Raw genomic sequence first — 17823 nt, forward strand, 5'->3', positions numbered from 1 at the left:
TATCTCAAAAATGAAACTATAAAGACACTCAAAATAAATTTCCTGTGATTGGAAACTATTTTGTGCAACTTTTTTGCATTTACAGTTTTGAGGGATATCCCTCTGAAATTTGAAGGAAACAAAATATTTAAAATTAAATTATTTTTGTAATTTTTTTGCAGTTACTATGGACTTAATGCATACATATTATTAAAATTTCGGATATACTGGTTGTATTGCTATTAGCAACTTGAAATACTCCCAAAAATGGTACTACGGGGGGAAAGACTGATCTGAGCTCAAAGTGCATTCCGCTTCAAAAACACTTTCATAACACCCTGGGCATTCTATCTGCTCATTTTCCATGGTAAGCGTCATTATTCTTCTATACAAATGTCTTGCTGCATGCTCAATCATCCAAGTAGGGCTGTCACAAACAATTATTTTGATAGTCGACTAGTCACCGATTATTTTTGCGATTAGTCAACTAATCAGATCATGCATCTATTGGACATAAAGTCCAGCTTATTGCACCAGCATGCATCTGCTCTTATAGAACTATCATTAGCTTACAGCTTTAAGTGTTTAAGGTATGTGCTAACTAAAAAAAAAACAAAAAACACAGCAGTGGGTTTGAGAACGATTTGCCGGAGTCCGGTGTTCTTACCGGTTCTAGTGAGCCTTGAACTGGCTAGCTATCAGGCTGGTGGGTAACAGACGTCTCTGAAAACATCGGAGCATTTTTGAGAACGTGCCTTGATAAACTGAGCAGATATTTGAGGTTTACACAGCTACGTTCTCGCCTGAAAATGTTAAACGTTTATTTTGTGACCCAGAAAGAATAATAAGAGTAATATTAAAACTAACAAGCTGCCGCCATTGTTAGAAACTGAGCAGGGCTGCGCTATGAATTCTGGGACACAGCTTCTTCTTCTTCAGGGTTTAACGGCAGCTGACATCCTTGTACATGCAGTGCTGCTATCTTCTGTTTCAGTCTGTTATGACATTCTTAAATCCTACTACTTATTCCTGCGTCTTTTGGGATCTTACAAAGCTTCAAATGATGCGTCGACTATTAAATTAGTCGTCGGCGATTTTGATAGTCGACGTAATCGTGACTAGTTGACTAATCGTGGCAGCCCTACATCCAAGTAAGGAAATCCCCCAAAAGTTGACTTCAATTCAATATCTTTTTATACAGCTCCACACCACAACAACGGATACACCTTGAGGTATCCGTTGTTGTGGATACACTAGAGGTAAGGTAGACCCTAGAATAATACATGCAGAGGAAAAACCAAATAATCATATGACACCCCCCCCCCCCCCCCCCCCCCCCCCCCCTTATGAGCAAGCACTTTGGCAATAATGGGAAGGAAAAACTTCCTTTTAACAGGAAGAAACCTCCAGCAGAACTAGGCTCAGGGATAGGGGTGGGTTTCAATAATTGATTTTTCCGATTAAAATAGATTTTAGCTTAAAAAAAGTGATATTGATTCATTAAATCCCCAATCGATTTTTAAATATAAATGGATTTTGACAGAAACCTCAGAATCTCAGGTTAAAGCTCACAAAACGATTTCAACAACACCAAACCCCCCAATGTTTAATAAACATAGTCATTAATTCCCTCGTACTTTTACTGTTTTGCTTCCACCACAATAAAATTACACTTCCTGCAGAGCTCTTTCTCTGTGTACTTCAACAACAGTTTCCCATCTGAAATCTGTTTTCCGCATTATTAGTTTGCTTATTACGCACCAGTCTACCATTGTTTGCAGCCGCAGTTTTGTTTTGTTTTTGGTTTTTTTGGTTTTTCTCACAAATGACTTCCGACAAGGAATTATCAGAATTATAATATTTCTGACTGTCTGAGTCAAACTTGAATCGAATTGAATTGGGGATCGAATCGAATCGTGACCTTGTGAATCAGAAGTGAATCGATTATAGAAATCAGTGACGATACCCAGGCCTACAGAAAACAGGACAAAAGACCTGCTATGGAAGAGAGACTGAGATTAATAACAAGTAATGATTCATTGCCGAGAGGTCTAACACACAATGAGTGGGAAAGGTGACTGAAGAAAAAATGGTGCATTATGGGAATCCCCAGCAGCCTAAACCTATTACAGCACAACTAAGGGAGGATTTAGGGTCACCTGGTCCAGCCCTAACTATATGTTTTAGCAAAAGGCTCCATGGGTTGGTTAGTATAAACAAATGCACAGACCTAAAGACAGGTCCATAAAAATATTGTCGGGCATAAACCAGTCTGTGGTGCAAAAAAGGTTGGGGACCGTTGGTATAACCGATATGATCCAGAAAAGTTTAATTAAGTGTTTAATATAGTTCAATGTGACTTTGATTACATAGTTGATTATCTCTAAACATTTAAAGAGCCCTCCTGCCACAAATTGTATACTCTATCATAACTGATCTGGATGTACAGCAAATTATCTCTGAAGCAACAACCTTAAACTGAATAAAAGCCTTCTGTTACATGCATGTGTTGTTTATGTGTGGTTTCTGAATTTGCATATGCCAATTCCCCTGTGCAGGGGCTCGGGTGGATGGAAGGACCATCCTGGTGTAACAGGTTCCCGCTGTTAAAAGCCTGACACTGTGGTTGTGTCTGTTTAGGAAGTAGCGGGTAAGGTTACGGTCATTCTGGGCAAGGTCATAACACTTCCAATTTTATTGGATTTGAAGAACCAAATATCTCATGATGTTTCTAAGAAAGAAACAGATCTATGAAGCCTGCCAGAAACACAATACAAAAATGCATCTTTTTTTATGTCCTGTTTAATGAAATATAATTTCTAAATTATAAATATCTTAGGCAGCCTTTTTGTAGTGAAATCTAAGAAGAACCTAATTTATGTCAGTTAAATTAGTAAGAAGAGAACAAATGGCATCCATCTGTCACAAAAACAGATGCTTTGCTATGCTTAAAAAATGAATATAAATAAAATTAAACAAGCATACTTTTGGCTTTTTTTTATTTATGTATATAAAGTCTCAGCTCTTGTAAGTCTGTAACAAACACCATTGTACCATTGAAACACATTATGACCGATTCCTTATTTACTCACACCAGACTCTTTTTTTTTTCCAAATGCACAACAGCAACATTGGAAAATAGCATAATAAAATGACCTCAAGGCCAAACAATCATTGATAAACAGAGGAGATGGTGCGTGAACACACTTAGCATGAAGTAAGATCGCAATCTCTACATGTCCACTAAGATGGTTTAGTCTCCAGTATGTGGGTTTCCAGTATGCTTTGCATCTATGGCAATATTTTTGTGCCACTATTCTGAGCGCACGTAAAAAAAATTTGAGCGCTCAAATTTTTTATACGTGCGCTCAGAATAGTGGCACAAAAATAACGCCATATGCATCAGGGTTGGTTGGTTTAAAGACTCACATATAGCCTGAATAAATCCATAGGGTTAATGACCACCGTGTCTCACCAGTCAGGTAAAACCTGAAACCTAAGTCCAATTCCAGCTCTAAGTTATACAGTGACCCACATAAATGAGTAACCTGAGACAACATTACAGCAGTTTTAAGAAGAGGACATTTTTAGAGGCTCTGGGGTGAGATTTTTTTTAACATGACACTGCACAAAAATAATGAAAGTTTTTCAGTAGTAAAGATAAATGGCAATATCTGACACATTACTTGTTTACATAGGTGAATAGGGTCATGCCAGAGATGTCTCAGCAAGACGCCCACTATTGTGTTTAGGATTGGAGGTTGGACTGAACCATTTTCAGGAAAATTAACAGCTAACTTCTTTTAAAAATTACATTTTTAAAATGTTTGATTATCATGAAAGTTTTAAATTGAATTGTGTTATTTAAAATGGTAATGTTTTATTTTTTTTTTTATTGGAGCACCAGGCTGAAACATCAGATTTGGTGGGTGGGGTTAGTGCCACCCAGTACCACAGCTTTATATAGGCCCCTGCTCCACCACACACTTTAAAAGGACAGAATGCCTCGTGCTGTGAGCAGAACTGAGTAACCCACTAATTCTATGACAGAATAATGGCGCTTACAGTGGAAAACAGACACAAGGCCACACAGGAGTGTCCTGTATGCTTTGAAAATGTTTTGGCTGCAAAACGCACTCTGAACTGCAAGCATGTCTTCTGCCAGGACTGCCTGAGTAAAATAATGGTAGTCGCCAAGAGTCAGGGATCTATTGTTTGTCCTCTCTGCCGTCAAGCCACTTATCTTAACAAACAGAACCAAGCTGGCGAGACCCTGGCTGCAGATGTAAGCCCAACAGAGGAGGCCCCTCTTCCTTTCCCAATGGGGTATCTTGTGATGGAGTCGATGGCCTCCATAGTCGGTCTGTTGCATGAAGGAAACTGGATGATGCATCATTTCAGGAGACTTTCTCAGCAAAGCAGTGAACAAACTGTCGCCAACAGGAATGGGTCTCAGGTTTTTATAATCAGTGACCAAGTGAGACCCACAACACGCAACGATACTGCTGTCAGTATTCCTGAGCCTGAATCTTCAGAGAGTTTGAATGCCAAATGCAGCGTTTTTTGCCTAGTAATGGTGTTTTGTTTGATCACACTGTTATGGGGTTTGGTAAGTCGCCTTTCAGCATGTCTAGACTTCATTCAATCTCAGGACAGACACGTTGCCTCACATTGTGATAACAATAATAGTAGCATTTTTTTTAATTGTTCTTGTGATATCTTCATTCTTCTTCTTCTCTATTTTGTCTAATAAGAGGCTTTGGCATGAACAGTATATTCAGTTGTGTAACCAGTAAATCTAAGGTTTCTAACGTTGTTTCTATCTGCAGATGCGTCAATCCGTCCGGAGGACCGGTGTTCCAGATTAACTGGCGTCGCAGATTAACTGGAGTTGGTCGAACAGATGTGTGGCAGACTTTTCTACAGTCAATGGTTCACACAAAGTAAACTGCACGCTTTAGTTGTGAAGTTAAAACGCTGAAATCGGAATAATAAAACGTAGGAGGGGGACGATAACGACGACTAGATTCTCCCGATCGTTTACTCTTGCTGTCCTGTGAACAACATCGGCGTGGTGTTAATTGTTTGCTGTTTTCGCCATCGCATCGTGCATGAGAATATCACCAGGTAAACTCGCGACATTTCTAAACATTTTGTTGTTCAACAGCATCAAGACTGACGGGGTGTGTTTGAGTTAACCTCACAAGGGTCACAGATGACATCTTTGGCGTTTTGTTTGGTTTTGTTTGGTTTTTTGCTGGTTTGTCGGTAGCAGCTCCTGAAAAGCAGGTCTGCCACACATCTGTTCGACCAAATCCAGTTAATCTGCGACGCCAGTTAATCTGGAACACCGGTGTTTCAGATTAACTGGTGACGATGAAAAAGATGTGTGGCAAACTTGCTTTTCAGGTGCCGCTACCGACAAACCAGCAAATAAACACTGAATATTTAATCTGAAACATTTGTGACGTCACCTTAAACACAGTCTTATTGCACTTGAACAATAAAACATTAAAAACTGTCACGAGTTTACCTGGCGATATTCTCAATCACGAGGCGACCGCGAAAACGGCAAACAAATAAACGTCACCACGCCGATGATGTTCACAGGACAGCAAGAATCAACGGTCTTGTCTTGATAAATGCCAAATTATATACACAAAGTTCTAAAAAAAAAAAAAAATCACCACTCGTATTGTTCATGATGATTTTAATATTTTTTCCGTAACAAAGAAATGTCTTCAACAAATATTACACATTAATATTTCACTTATTGTAGATAAGCGCCCCCAACGAGCTGCCATCAGAAAAACTGACAGTTTATGAATGTAATTATTTTAATTAGATATCTATACAATTCGATACTTTACACGTTTTTAAAGACTGGAAAGCAACTGATCAACTTTTGTTTGGAGTTTTGCAGGCCAGGCCATTTTTTGTTTTTAAATGAATCACTGTAGCCAACGGTGATATATGACAAATACAATGTTTCCTTATACCTAAGCATTGCTGCATTTTGTATGTTGCTTGTTTGTAGGTTATAGTTGGCACTCTTTTGCGATGAATATCAGTCTTAAATTTTAGCGACCTCTAGTGTTCATGCCCGATTAGGGTCATGAATGGTCTGTTATCTCCCGGAGAAAACCAACGACCCTAGAAAACCGATATTTTCTCAGATTTATTTTTGGGGGTTATATTTTGGGGGTTTAACAAAAACATTTTAAAAAGCTCACAGATAAGTGGCATAAACTTTTGGACTTTCAGTTGTGCTTTCATAGGTTTTGCACCTTTTCCTACTGATTGATTATTCATACCATATTAAAGCAATTAAGTAATAGATGACAATGGCAGAAAAGCTCTTGTTTTTTATCTATGTTTTTAACAAGTGTTCTACAATTTAAAACAAAATCTGTGAATGAACAAATATGTTATGTTTTAAAGAACAGTTTTACACATTGTTTTCTTACAGTCTTACATTTTGGGCACTATTTTTTAAAGTGTTCATATGTGCTGTATTTGAGTGTAGGAATAAATTATTTATGTTGTCATTGGGATTGGGTAACTTGTCATGAGGGAATTCCCCACTGGGGTAGAGGGGAAAGCTGCATGGTAAAAGAGGACAGGAATTTGTAGCAGCAGGGACTACTTAGTGTGTCAATCTTTAACGATTGGACACACTAGTACATAAATATTAAATAAATTACATACTATAAAAATTATAGGCACATCTATAGAGTCTGAAAATCAGGCATAGTCTATTCTAAGACAATTTCCAGAACTGCATTTATCCCTGCTGGAACTTTTCCATTCCTTTGGCACAAATGTGCCACCTCCATGATCGAGATGAGTAAGGCAGGTAGGTAGGTCACAACATAGAGACAAGTAAGAAATCACCAGGAGCCCTTAACAAGTCCTGTTAGTATTCTGTGTTTAACAAGCAAAGAATGAAATACTAATGGAAATGTTTCAAAGGCAACTCGGACTATAAGATTACAGTGGGGCAAAAAAGTATTTAGTCAGCCACCGATTGTGCAAGTTCCCCCACTTAAAATGATGACAGAGGTCAGTAATTTGCACCAGAGGTACACTTCAACTGTGAGAGACAGAATGTGAAAAAAAAATCCATGAATTCACATGGTAGGATTTGTAAAGAATTTATTCGTAAATCAGGGTGGAAAATAAGTATTTGGTCACCTCAAACAAGGAAAATCCCTGGCTCTCACAGACCTGTAACGTCTTCTGTAAGAAGCTTTTCTGTCCCCCACTCGTTACCTGTATGAATGGCACCTGTTTGACCTCATCATCTGTATAAAAGACACCTGTCCACAGCCTCAACCAGTCAGACTCCAAACTCCGCCATGGCCAAGACCAAAGAGCTTTCGAAGGACACCAGGAAAAGAATTGTAGACCTGCACCAGACTGGGAAGAGTGAATCTACAATAGGCAAGCAGCTTGGTGTGAAAAAATCAACTGTGGGAGCAATCATCAGAAAATGGAAGACATACAAGACCACTGATAATCTCCCTCGATCTGGGGCTCCACGCAAGATCTCATCCCGTGGGGTCAAAATGATCATGAGAACGGTGAGCAAAGATCCCAGAACCACAAGGGGGGACCTGGTGAATGACCTGCAGAGAGCTGGGACCAAAGTAACAAAGGTCACCATCAGTAACACACTACAACGGCAGGGAATCAAATCCCGCAGTGCCAGACGTGTTCCGCTGCTGAAGCCAGTGCATGTCCAGGCCCGTCTGAAGTTTGCCAGAGAGCACATGGATGATACAGCAGAGGATTGGGAGAATGTCATGTGGTCAGATGAAACCAAAGTAGAACTTTTTGGTATAAACTCAACTCGTCGTGTTTGGAGGAAGAAGAATACTGAGTTGCATCCCAAGAACACCATACCTACTGTGAAGCATGGGGGTGGAAACATCATGCTATGGGGCTGTTTTTCTCCCAAGGGGACAGGACGACTGATCTGTGTTAAGGACAGAATGAATGGGGCCAAGTATCGTGAGATTTTGAGCCAAAACCTCCTTCCATCAGTGAGAACTTTGAAGATGAAACGAGGCTGGGTCTTCCAACATGACAATGATCCAAAACACACCGCCCGGGCAACAAAGGAGTGGCTCCGTAAGAAGCATTTGAAAGTCCTGGAGTGGCCTAGCCAGTCTCCAGACCTCAACCCCATAGAAAATCTGTGGCGGGAGTTGAAAGTCCATGTTGCTCGGCGACAGCCCCAAAACATCACTGCTCTTGAGAAGATCTGCATGGAGGAATGGGCCAAAATACCAGCTACTGTGTGTGCAAACCTGGTAAAGACCTATAGTAAACGTTTGACCTCTGTTATTGCCAACAAAGGTTATGTTACAAAGTATTGAGTTGTATTTTTGTTATTGACCAAATACTTATTTTCCACCCTGATTTACGAATAAATTCTTTACAAATCCTACCATGTGAATTCATGGATTTTTTTTTCACATTCTGTCTCTCACAGTTGAAGTGTACCTCTGGTGCAAATTACTGACCTCTGTCATCATTTTAAGTGGGGGAACTTGCACAATCGGTGGCTGACTAAATACTTTTTTGCCCCACTGTATGTAAAACATTTAAACCCTCAATTAACTTCATTTACCAGTGTTAGTTAAAAATTCCTTTGTATATATGTAACATCTGTTTACAGCATATTACGTAAGACCACATGTGTTATGACAGGGAACAGTACAAGAACCCTTAAAATCACGTACAGTGCTTTTTAAGACAATTTTCAAGGTTGCTTTTGTTTTGCATAGTCATTTCCAATTCCTGTTCCCTGACTCTCCCTCACCTACACCTGGAGTGGAGGCAAATCAGAATCCTCCCTGAGGTGGAGAGACGAGCTGCTATGTAAAACAGGTCCTGTTGCCAGTGGGAACAGTGACGTAACTGACTGGTTCCCCTGGTTGTGAAGTTTTGGTTTGCGTGTTTGTTTGTTTTGTTCCAGTTCCAGTTTTCATATGGGGCTTTTTATGAGTATTCTTCAAAGATTTTCAATATTTGTCCACCAGGAGCACAATTCATTTTCCCAAGGGGCCACTTGAGAAATCAGGACCACTGTAGTGGGTCACACCACCTAGGCCTGTCAACTAGACCTATTTCAAAGGTACATCCTATCAAGACGGACATAGATATATGATTTCAAATTAAAAAGGTTCCTTGAACTGTCTTGTCCCAATTTGGTATTCTGTTCTCTTGTATCACCACAGTTCACATAAATATTATAAATAATAATAATTTGAGATTTAAAAAAAGGCCACATCACTTGGTGTACAAGTGGCCAATCTAAGGTATCACAGTACTAAGCAGTTTTACAACTAAAGCTGATGAAGCATCAAAGATATCTTTATCACATATATTTGTTATCTTATATATTTGTTAGTTTGTGTCAAGATAATCAATGATATTTGTCCATGTACTGTAAGTTTGAGATTGCTTTAAGCTTAACAGTAATTTATGTAGTTTGTGTGAAAAATAACATTTTTTTCTTTACATGCTATTTACTTAAGTTTTTTAATTTATTTATTTTTATGTTTGATATTTGCCCTTTTTGTTGTTGTTTTTCTGCTTGAATTATTTGATAGGCATGGGTTTGATAATCATGCCTATTTATTTGACGACATTTCAAGGAATAGAAAAAAAAGTTATTGTTTGGTGGAGGTTCAGTCCCTTCAGGTCACTGTGAAACTCGAGCGTAGTCCGAAAAAAGGGTGTGGTGTGGTTAAATCGCGAAGATCTATTTCAAGAGCAGCCCTGCGTGTGATGTAACGTGAAATCACGTCATCACGTACGCCCCTGTCAGGATTTACGTTGGTTCCGGGAGACGCGTTGGCAATTTCCTAAACAGAGCTCAGTTACCTCATTGGGAAACGTCAGTATCACCCGAGGCCCGGCAAAGAGGAGCTCTGCTTATTGTTGGGTGTTTTACCGGCTGGAAGGTGACTCGCTGCTACGGAAGACAACAGTAGACCGACTTGACATGAGCAGGTAGCCGTTTAAATCTCTTAAATTTGACCTCTAACGCGTTTTTAGTGTTTGACCTGTCCGTGTAACCAGCTGTCGAGGTATTTGTGTGTGTGTGTTTTTTTTAGACTTTACTCTCCTAAACGTTACGAAGATTATATGGTTATTTCGGGATACATATCGAGACGTGTCACCTTAAATGTTTGCTTCATACGCCTTTAAATCCCGCTCGTTCTGTGTGCTGCATTTTTACTTGTAACGCGAGAGCGAGCCGACAGCTTTTGGCGTGAGCCCGAGCCTCTGTGCGGTCATACCTCCCACTATCAGATACCGACACGTTCAAACGTGTAAAAATCATCAGCGTCGTTAAATCACAGCCTGTAGCTGCTGGGCTGAATTAGACCTTTTGATACATTTGAGATCAATACCAGCCGTCACATAATCAATAAGAGGTTCTTGGTCTCATGCTTTTTATTGAATTTTAAGCTTTTTTTTTTTGTCTCATTAAGCATGTTTGTCTGTATGGTGGGCTAATCCATAACATGAAGACCAAAATATGGACCCAGGTCAGGGGTTGTGCCACCACACCCTATAAAGCTATACAAACCAGCAAATCTCCAAGAAGGAATCTGAAGACAAATGTAGGATTTTTCTGTACAGGAGGGGGAAAAGTGACTTTGTCAGCATCAACACAGGACACAGAGACAAGAATGTGGAAAAGGAAGCACTCTCTTTACTTGCCTTCCCTTGTCTGTAATTTCCAGATCTTTGCTGGATTCGGGCCATGTCTGTAGCGGTGTTGTTGCAGTAGACAAACAGATCCAGGGATGAACCAGAGCGCTATCCAAAGGAAATGAAAAATAACAGGAGCTATCCTGTTCTGACTGTCTCTGCTTTTACCTGGTACAGGATATGACTTAGGGTTATTGTCCTGTGTAGGGCTTTGATGGGCTACAAGATTTAGCAGAAAGCACCAGATCCCTTTCAAGCCTCTGTATCCTATCATTGACAGAGATGAGTAGTGTTTGATCTTTGTCTAGTAAATCAAAAGAAACTTTTTAGGTACTTCCCTAGAGTGTTGTGTCTGGTCTCCTGACATCCAGCATGTTTTGTCAGAGGAAGCTTTGAAAAATCTCCCTTACTTTCTGTTACCCCCTCGTTATTATGGTCTGCAGCGCGCTGACACGTGAGGGTCTTAAAGACGGGAAGCTGTTCATGACGGCATCTCTGAGGAATGCTGTAAAGGAAACTGCAGTCAAAGTCATCATCTCTCTGAGTCTAGACTTAGAAGTAACACCCAGGCCCAAGCCAAGCAAGCCCCTAGATTCTCTTTATTTATTTAAAATCAGAGCACATTTGATTTCAGCTCAGGGTTTTCCTGTGTCATGTCCACTTGCTGCTGGTCCTATCTGCAGGAAATCCTTAGAAGCCAGGACCAGATTATAAATATTCCCGGGGCTACAGCAGTGCTAGTGCTGGTTTTGGCAGCTGTTTCACCAGACCCACACATGACGCTAACAGCAGCTCTTTCCAGATGTGTTTAATGATTCCCTGACAACAGCTGCGTAGGTCCATATACATCACAGAGTTGAATTGCTCACCAGAAAAGAGGAATGACTGTCTGTTAAAGTGCTAATTCTGCAAACAGGAAGGAAGATGAAAAACGTACCCACTTGCGAAAAATGTAAGAACTGGACTCACACGTTGATCTTTTTAGCAAATGAACTCGTCATGTTGAGGTTGCATGAGTTGAGCGAGCTAAGAGGTTAAAACGTAATAATTTAATGCACATAACACTGAAGCTTTCCCAGGTATATAAAGGCATTGGCACACTGAACACAAATTATTATAAATTATTTCTGGTATTTGGAAGTAATTGCTTAAGAACTGTATTTAAGTTGGCTTTTTTTTTTCTTAGCATTGTTGATTTATGAGTAACTGAGGATAGACGACCTCATCCTACAGGGTTACACGGTCAGGATGATCTGTGGCTGAGATAGGGCCTTTCTTCTCCAGTGATGAATGAGGAGAATGTTTGATGGTGGCTCTGCTCTGAGATAAGAACGGAATGTGCTCCGCTTGATTTAACATGTCAGAGGATGCAAATGGCAAAACTGCTGTGCTGTCCATTTACTAGTTTAGCTTTTCGTTACAAATTCTAATCTAACTGAAAAAAATCTGTAAATGTAATACAAATGTGCCTTCAATCCTCAGGTTGCCCTGACATGGACACAGAGATGATTCCCAAATTTTCGTCAAAGGATGAGGAGGTTGATTACTGGAAGTCCCAAGCCCTCAAATATAAGAAAAGGTAGGTGGCATTTGTGTCTCATCTGACAGCAATGCATGGCTGAATTTATTTATGGTATGAGTTGGTGTGTATGGCTTAATTTCTTCAAAGAACAGGCCTGTTGTGCTCTGAGTTTTTCATTTCAGTTTGATATTAAGCCAAAATTAGGTTACATAACATGTAAAAAGAAAGAAAGCGGAGTTGAAAATCGAATGACAGCGATTCTTCAAATATAGCATAAGATGAAAAACAGCTTTTGGGGACAGTAGATGCTCATCCTTGCATAATAAGCAGCTGCTTTGTTTTGCTGAGTATGTGGTTTGCGCAGTAGTTTTGAAAGATGTGATTACATAATAACTTTGTGCCAAAAGTTTCCACACAGGCTGTGTTTAGCCGTATAAGGAAAATGGCCAGAAAAGAGTAATGAAATCAGCACTGACACACTTCATGGTTTACTCAATAGGAAATGACACAGGCCACAGGATAGGCATTAGTGTCCCTTAAGAGTGTCATTTGACATTTGTTTAGTCTTCCTTTCCTATTTGTGGACGTACAGTCTATGAGAAGAAGTGTAAAAGTGCACAGCAGGGGTTAAAGTCCTGCTTACTTTGAGACATTCCTGTGGGCACATGGTGGAAAAAAACATCAGTGCATGGAAAGAAAAGTGGCTTCAAGTAGATTTGCCATAGTGTGTTGCAGTTTTTAGGGCATGCATTTTCTCAGAATATCCTTCCACTGAAGTGATATTTTTAAACTTTTTATTTTGAGTTTATTTACAAGGCAACCGCGACATTGTTTGTCATTATCATTAATATAACTTTTTTCATTCTGATGTATGGAATACTATTGGCCAATTTAATCTATTAGGGTTACATAGTTATGTTACAGGGCCCTGTGTGTGCTGATCAAGCACCATGTGTGATGCTGGTATGTGTGGAACACACAACAACTGATTCATGCATTTCAGTGCTCTGTGGAGCCACTGTGAGGGTATTATCCCAGCACAGAGTCAGCTGACCAGTGTTACCAAGTGTCAGCTCAGCAGGAGAAAAAATAAATTATATTAAGAAGCCTTTTCCTCTCTTTTCTACCTTTACATAAATGCATTTACAAATAATTACTATTTTATGCAATATTTAGTGTGTAAAAACATCCTGTTTCATAACTTTTATCCTCCTCTGTTTTTTTTCCTGCTTTTGACCTTTAACCTGTTCCACTCTGAAGATGCATGGCAGCATGCCCGTTCTTCTCACCTATTTTTGAACCAGCTACTGTCACAGTTCAGCTGTCTCTTCAGAGCTGTATATTTAGAATGCTTAACTCGACAATGCTGAGCTGAACCCTTATTTCCTCTTTGACAGAGGCCAGACTACAAATACGAACCTGTAACTGGCTTTCATACAGGTTTATTTCTGGCCATTAGTGGGGTAGAAAGCTGCTAGAATATGCTTGGCTTGGCTCAGCTTGCAGGACAAAGGTCTGTCAGTTTTCTAGAGCTCATAGGCACGGTCATTCAGCCGGTTAGCTGTGCAGAACTGAATGGGGGACGACGAACAGGAAAACTTTTATCACAATGACCGTTTATGGTTTTACCCACTCTCTCTGTATTTTTGCCATTTAGTTGCCATGAAGCCCAAGAGGAGTTGCAGGAGTTCCAGGAGGGAAGCAGAGAACTGGAAGCTGAGTTGGAGGCACAACTTGGTCAAGCTGAACAACGTCTTCGAGACCTACAGAGTGAAAACGAGAGGCTAAAGAATGAGGTTTCCAACCTCAAGGTAACGGGCCTTTTTGATCATCATTAAGCGTTCACTTTTGGCTAGGACACTAATAAAGTCATTTGTGATTACCTAAGAGGTTATCTGATCTTTGTTGGATCCTGCACACAAGGTCCAATGCCTCATTTGTATGGTAGGTGTTAATCTGGGTTTTCTTAGGTAATCCTCCAGCACTCCTTAATAGGATGTCAGGATAAAGAAGAAGAAAATAGAAAACTGCAAGGCAAGCCTAGTTCTTATCACAGTAGACATGAACACGGTTTTCAGTGTGCTTGTTTGGTTATGCACATTGGTGACTGTACTGTACAACTGCACCAGAGAGCTCATAAATTATGCCTTCCTTTAACAACTGTCGGACAACGATGTTCTTTGAAACCTTGTGACCGTCCTGAGATTTGTTCTGACTGATGCTGATCTTTGTAGTGGATAAAATGTTATTTTTAAACTAGATTCCTCATCAAGTAGCGTCTTTGTTGTCCTTGTTTCTCTTTATAGACTCACTATTCTCTTATCTGCACATTTTCCATGTCTTCCAGGAAAAGCTGGAGCAGCAATATGCCCAGAGTTATAAACAGATCTCTTTGCTAGAGGACGACCTGGGACAGACTCGCAGCATCAAGGATCAACTCCATAAATATGTCAGAGAGCTTGAACAGGCCAACGATGACCTCGAGAGAGCAAAAAGGTGAGAATGACGTGCAATGTGCAAATTCTGTTTGTATTCTAGCATTTACCTCAAACATGTCAGCACTCATAAAATACTTGTCACTGTTTGTGTAGGGCTACAATAGTGTCTCTTGAAGACTTTGAGACCCGTTTGAACCAGGCAATTGAAAGGAATGCCTTTCTGGAGAGTGAGCTGGATGAGAAAGAGTCTCTCCTTGTATCTGTGCAGCGGTTGAAAGATGAAGCACGAGGTGAAGATAAAGCCCACATAAATGCATTCTTCCCCTTTCTGGGCCGTGCATCATTTGTGCAAGAATCTGTTTTTCTTAACTTTCTCTCTTTTTTGTTTTCCTTCTTTAGACCTGAGGCAGGAGCTGGCAGTGCGCGAAAGGACCACAGACAGGATGTCAGCACCCAGCTCACCCACTTTAGACATAGACAAGATTGATTCAGCTGTACAAGCCTCTTTATCCCTCCCAGCAACACCTGTAGGAAAGAATATAGAGCACTCTTTTATCAGCCCCAAAGGTTAGAATTATTCCTACTCCATTTTCCTCTTGTTTGAGTAAAAGTTGTAATATGAGTGTTAACTCTGGCTTATATGTTTTAGCACTGACCAACGGCTGCGGTAACTCATCTCTGACTCCCTCTGCAAGAATCTCAGCTCTTAACATTGTTGGCGACCTTCTGAGAAAAGTCGGGGTAGGTGTTACTCACTTTTCTGTTTTGGCTTTACATTTTAACAGCTCTGCACATGTTGCACTGAGGAGCAAGTCTTTTCAGCGACGCTAAAAGGAAAGATAATTATGATGATGCTAATTTGAGATTTCCTGTTTTGTCATTAGGCTTTGGAGTCGAAACTTGCTGCCTGTAGGAACTTTGCCAAAGACCAGGCAGCAAGAAAAAACTACTCCACAGACAAAAGCATGCTTCTCAACAGCAATGCCACCAATTTCTCTCACTCACTACATACTACCTACTTCGACAAAACGTAAGTCTTTTAGCATGTGCTTTTCTCCTTTCCCTGTCTGTTTGTCCTTCTGTTATTTAGTTTGATGTTAAAATCGGACTGTGTGTATATCTTTGCTGATGTTGAGTATGTCTTTTGACATCTGCAGCACTGTTAATGGATTGGACCCCAGCACCTTGACTTCCATGACACCATCCAGAGCCCTGTCTCCACCGGGCATGCTGCCTTTGAGTGTGTGATTGAGGGGCTCCTCAAGCCACAGAAAGCTCTAAAGAAACTCTTATCTCCTCAACACAGTCTGGGAACACAGAGGGTGTGTGTGTGTGTGTGTGTGTATGAATGAAAACAGAGCTGGAGTGATGTGAATTTTTTAGCTCGGTGTGTGCAAGAGAGGCTTGTGTCTGTTTTGCAGCTCTAAGTGCATCTGTGAGTAGGTGCAGTCATTTGCACCAGTCAGCCAAAAAAGCATTGAAAGCACTTTCGTATATTGTGTATATACCCATCGGGGCATGGACCCGGTGGGCTTCTAGAGGGGCTGTGGTGTCTGGGGAGCACAGGAAGCAGATGCTTCTGGTGCCTCCCACACAGATGTTCAGTAAGTTTGGGAGCTGGGGACTCTGGAGATCAATGCCTTATACTCTTTCTCAGGCAGTTTAGGAGCTGTTTTGGAGTGTGGCTGGGTGTGTTCTCCTCCAGCAGGAAGGGCACTACCATCAGGGAGTGATATGCCATGGGGTTAAGCTTAGTACCTGGGGCTTTGCAGCAGAACAGTGCTTCGTAACCAGGTGATCATCATTTTTCACATCAGCTTTTAGTGGTTTTAATGTTGTGGCTGACTGGTGTGTGTTCCTACTACATTCTCTTCTTGCTTGTGCCTAAAGCTGTACTGCACTGTGCTTGAATGAATGTCACTGCAATGTTTTGACCTTAAGATGTCAACTTTGAACTGGCACGGTTACCTAGGTGATTCCACAGTTCGTATGAAGACTCATCCTTGACAACTGGTCTATGAGAGACCACAGCTTCCTTTGAACTTTCCTTCCTTTTCTGTTTCATTGCATTGCACAGTTAAACTAATTTCTGTTTAGATTGTTCTATATTTAGAAAAGGGATATGTTCACATTAACTAATTTATCTCACAGTATACTTTAAAGTGAAATTTTCCTATGTGATTTTATTTTATTTTATTTTTTTCTTGCATGTGTTTAAATTGAAGAATGACCGAAATGAATGTTGACTGTTTAAAGCCATGTAGCCGTGCTGCAGTTGTTCCTCTTGTTACTGGCTGATGTCTGGAGTGCTTGTGGAAATATCAGCTTGTTCTCCCCTCTGGGTTAAACCTGAATTTACAGGTTTCTGCTGCTGTCGAGTGTATTCCTCTGCGGACGTCCACTGACGTTTTTTCAAGAGAACAGTATTGCCTTTTTATAATATTTAATGTATTGATTTTTTTTTTTTGTGTCGTTCCAGGCTTATTACCTCATTGTGACATGTTAGGAGTTAGCAGCTATTAATTATTGATGGGTGTCATTTTTGGCTCATACAAATCAAACTGCTTAAAACTGACTCAAGGATTTTTTTAAATTTATTTATTTTTTTCCCTCAGTTTTATCTGGAGTTATGGTGCATTAATAACAACAACTATAATGTTATTTTGACAATACTTACATTTTTACATATTTGGCTCTGCATCCCCTCACTTACATATCTTTAATTCCTCAGCGTCACCATTTTGCACCCTAAAGGCTCACACAAAGACTTGTATTCATTGTTAGTTGATCATTTGATGCCACTTGGGGCACAATAGGAGCCTGTTACTTAAATTGGTTCTACAGTTGGTGTATAGCTTGTATAGATGACAATTTTGCCTACCACTTTGTGGATATTGACATTTGGCAATAAGGTCCTATTTATTTCAGATTCTGTATGGCATGTGTTCAGATAATGGGTTTTACTATTGTACAGTGGTTAAGCCCATTGTATTATAATATCAAATTGTTTAAATAAAGATTGATATGATGGATGTGTTATGTTTTCTGTTTTTTTTTGTTTTTGTTTTTTTTGAAATGTACACAGTAGTAGTGAATCAAGATATAGAGAGGTTTCGTTTACTAATCAGAAGGTTGATGGTTTGATCTCTGGCT

General features: G+C 40.1%; 1 protein-coding gene across 1 annotated transcript; it reads left to right on the top strand.

Moving 5' to 3' along the window:
* The first annotated feature begins 9845 nt into the window (after nt 1-9845).
* Nucleotides 9846-17702, top strand: ndel1b (nudE neurodevelopment protein 1-like 1b). Its single transcript, XM_087839851.1, has 9 exons — nt 9846-10002; nt 12193-12289; nt 13890-14043; nt 14580-14728; nt 14824-14960; nt 15070-15237; nt 15320-15411; nt 15555-15700; nt 15828-17702. Exons 2-9 carry the CDS (start codon nt 12204-12206, stop codon nt 15916-15918), a joined length of 1023 nt encoding a protein of 340 aa, XP_087695977.1. The 5' UTR covers nt 9846-10002; nt 12193-12203; the 3' UTR covers nt 15919-17702.
* The last annotated feature ends 121 nt before the right edge of the window (nt 17703-17823 follow it).

The sequence above is a fragment of the Neolamprologus brichardi genome, chromosome 4 (genome assembly GCF_056152115.1).
Source record: "Neolamprologus brichardi isolate AB-2024 chromosome 4, ASM5615211v1, whole genome shotgun sequence".
Taxonomy (NCBI): domain Eukaryota; kingdom Metazoa; phylum Chordata; class Actinopteri; order Cichliformes; family Cichlidae; genus Neolamprologus; species Neolamprologus brichardi.

What these genes read in the sequence shown, in the direction of transcription:
- ndel1b (XM_087839851.1), top strand. Translation starts at nt 12,204, where the DNA reads ATGGACACAGAGATGATTCCCAAATTTTCGTCAAAGGATGAGGAGGTT. An exon ending in GACCTCGAGAGAGCAAAAAG is followed by an intron (nt 14,729 to 14,823) that starts GTGAGAATGACG and finishes CTGTTTGTGTAG; the next exon opens with GGCTACAATAGTGTCTCTTG. An exon ending in CTCTTTTATCAGCCCCAAAG is followed by an intron (nt 15,238 to 15,319) that starts GTTAGAATTATT and finishes TATATGTTTTAG; the next exon opens with CACTGACCAACGGCTGCGGT.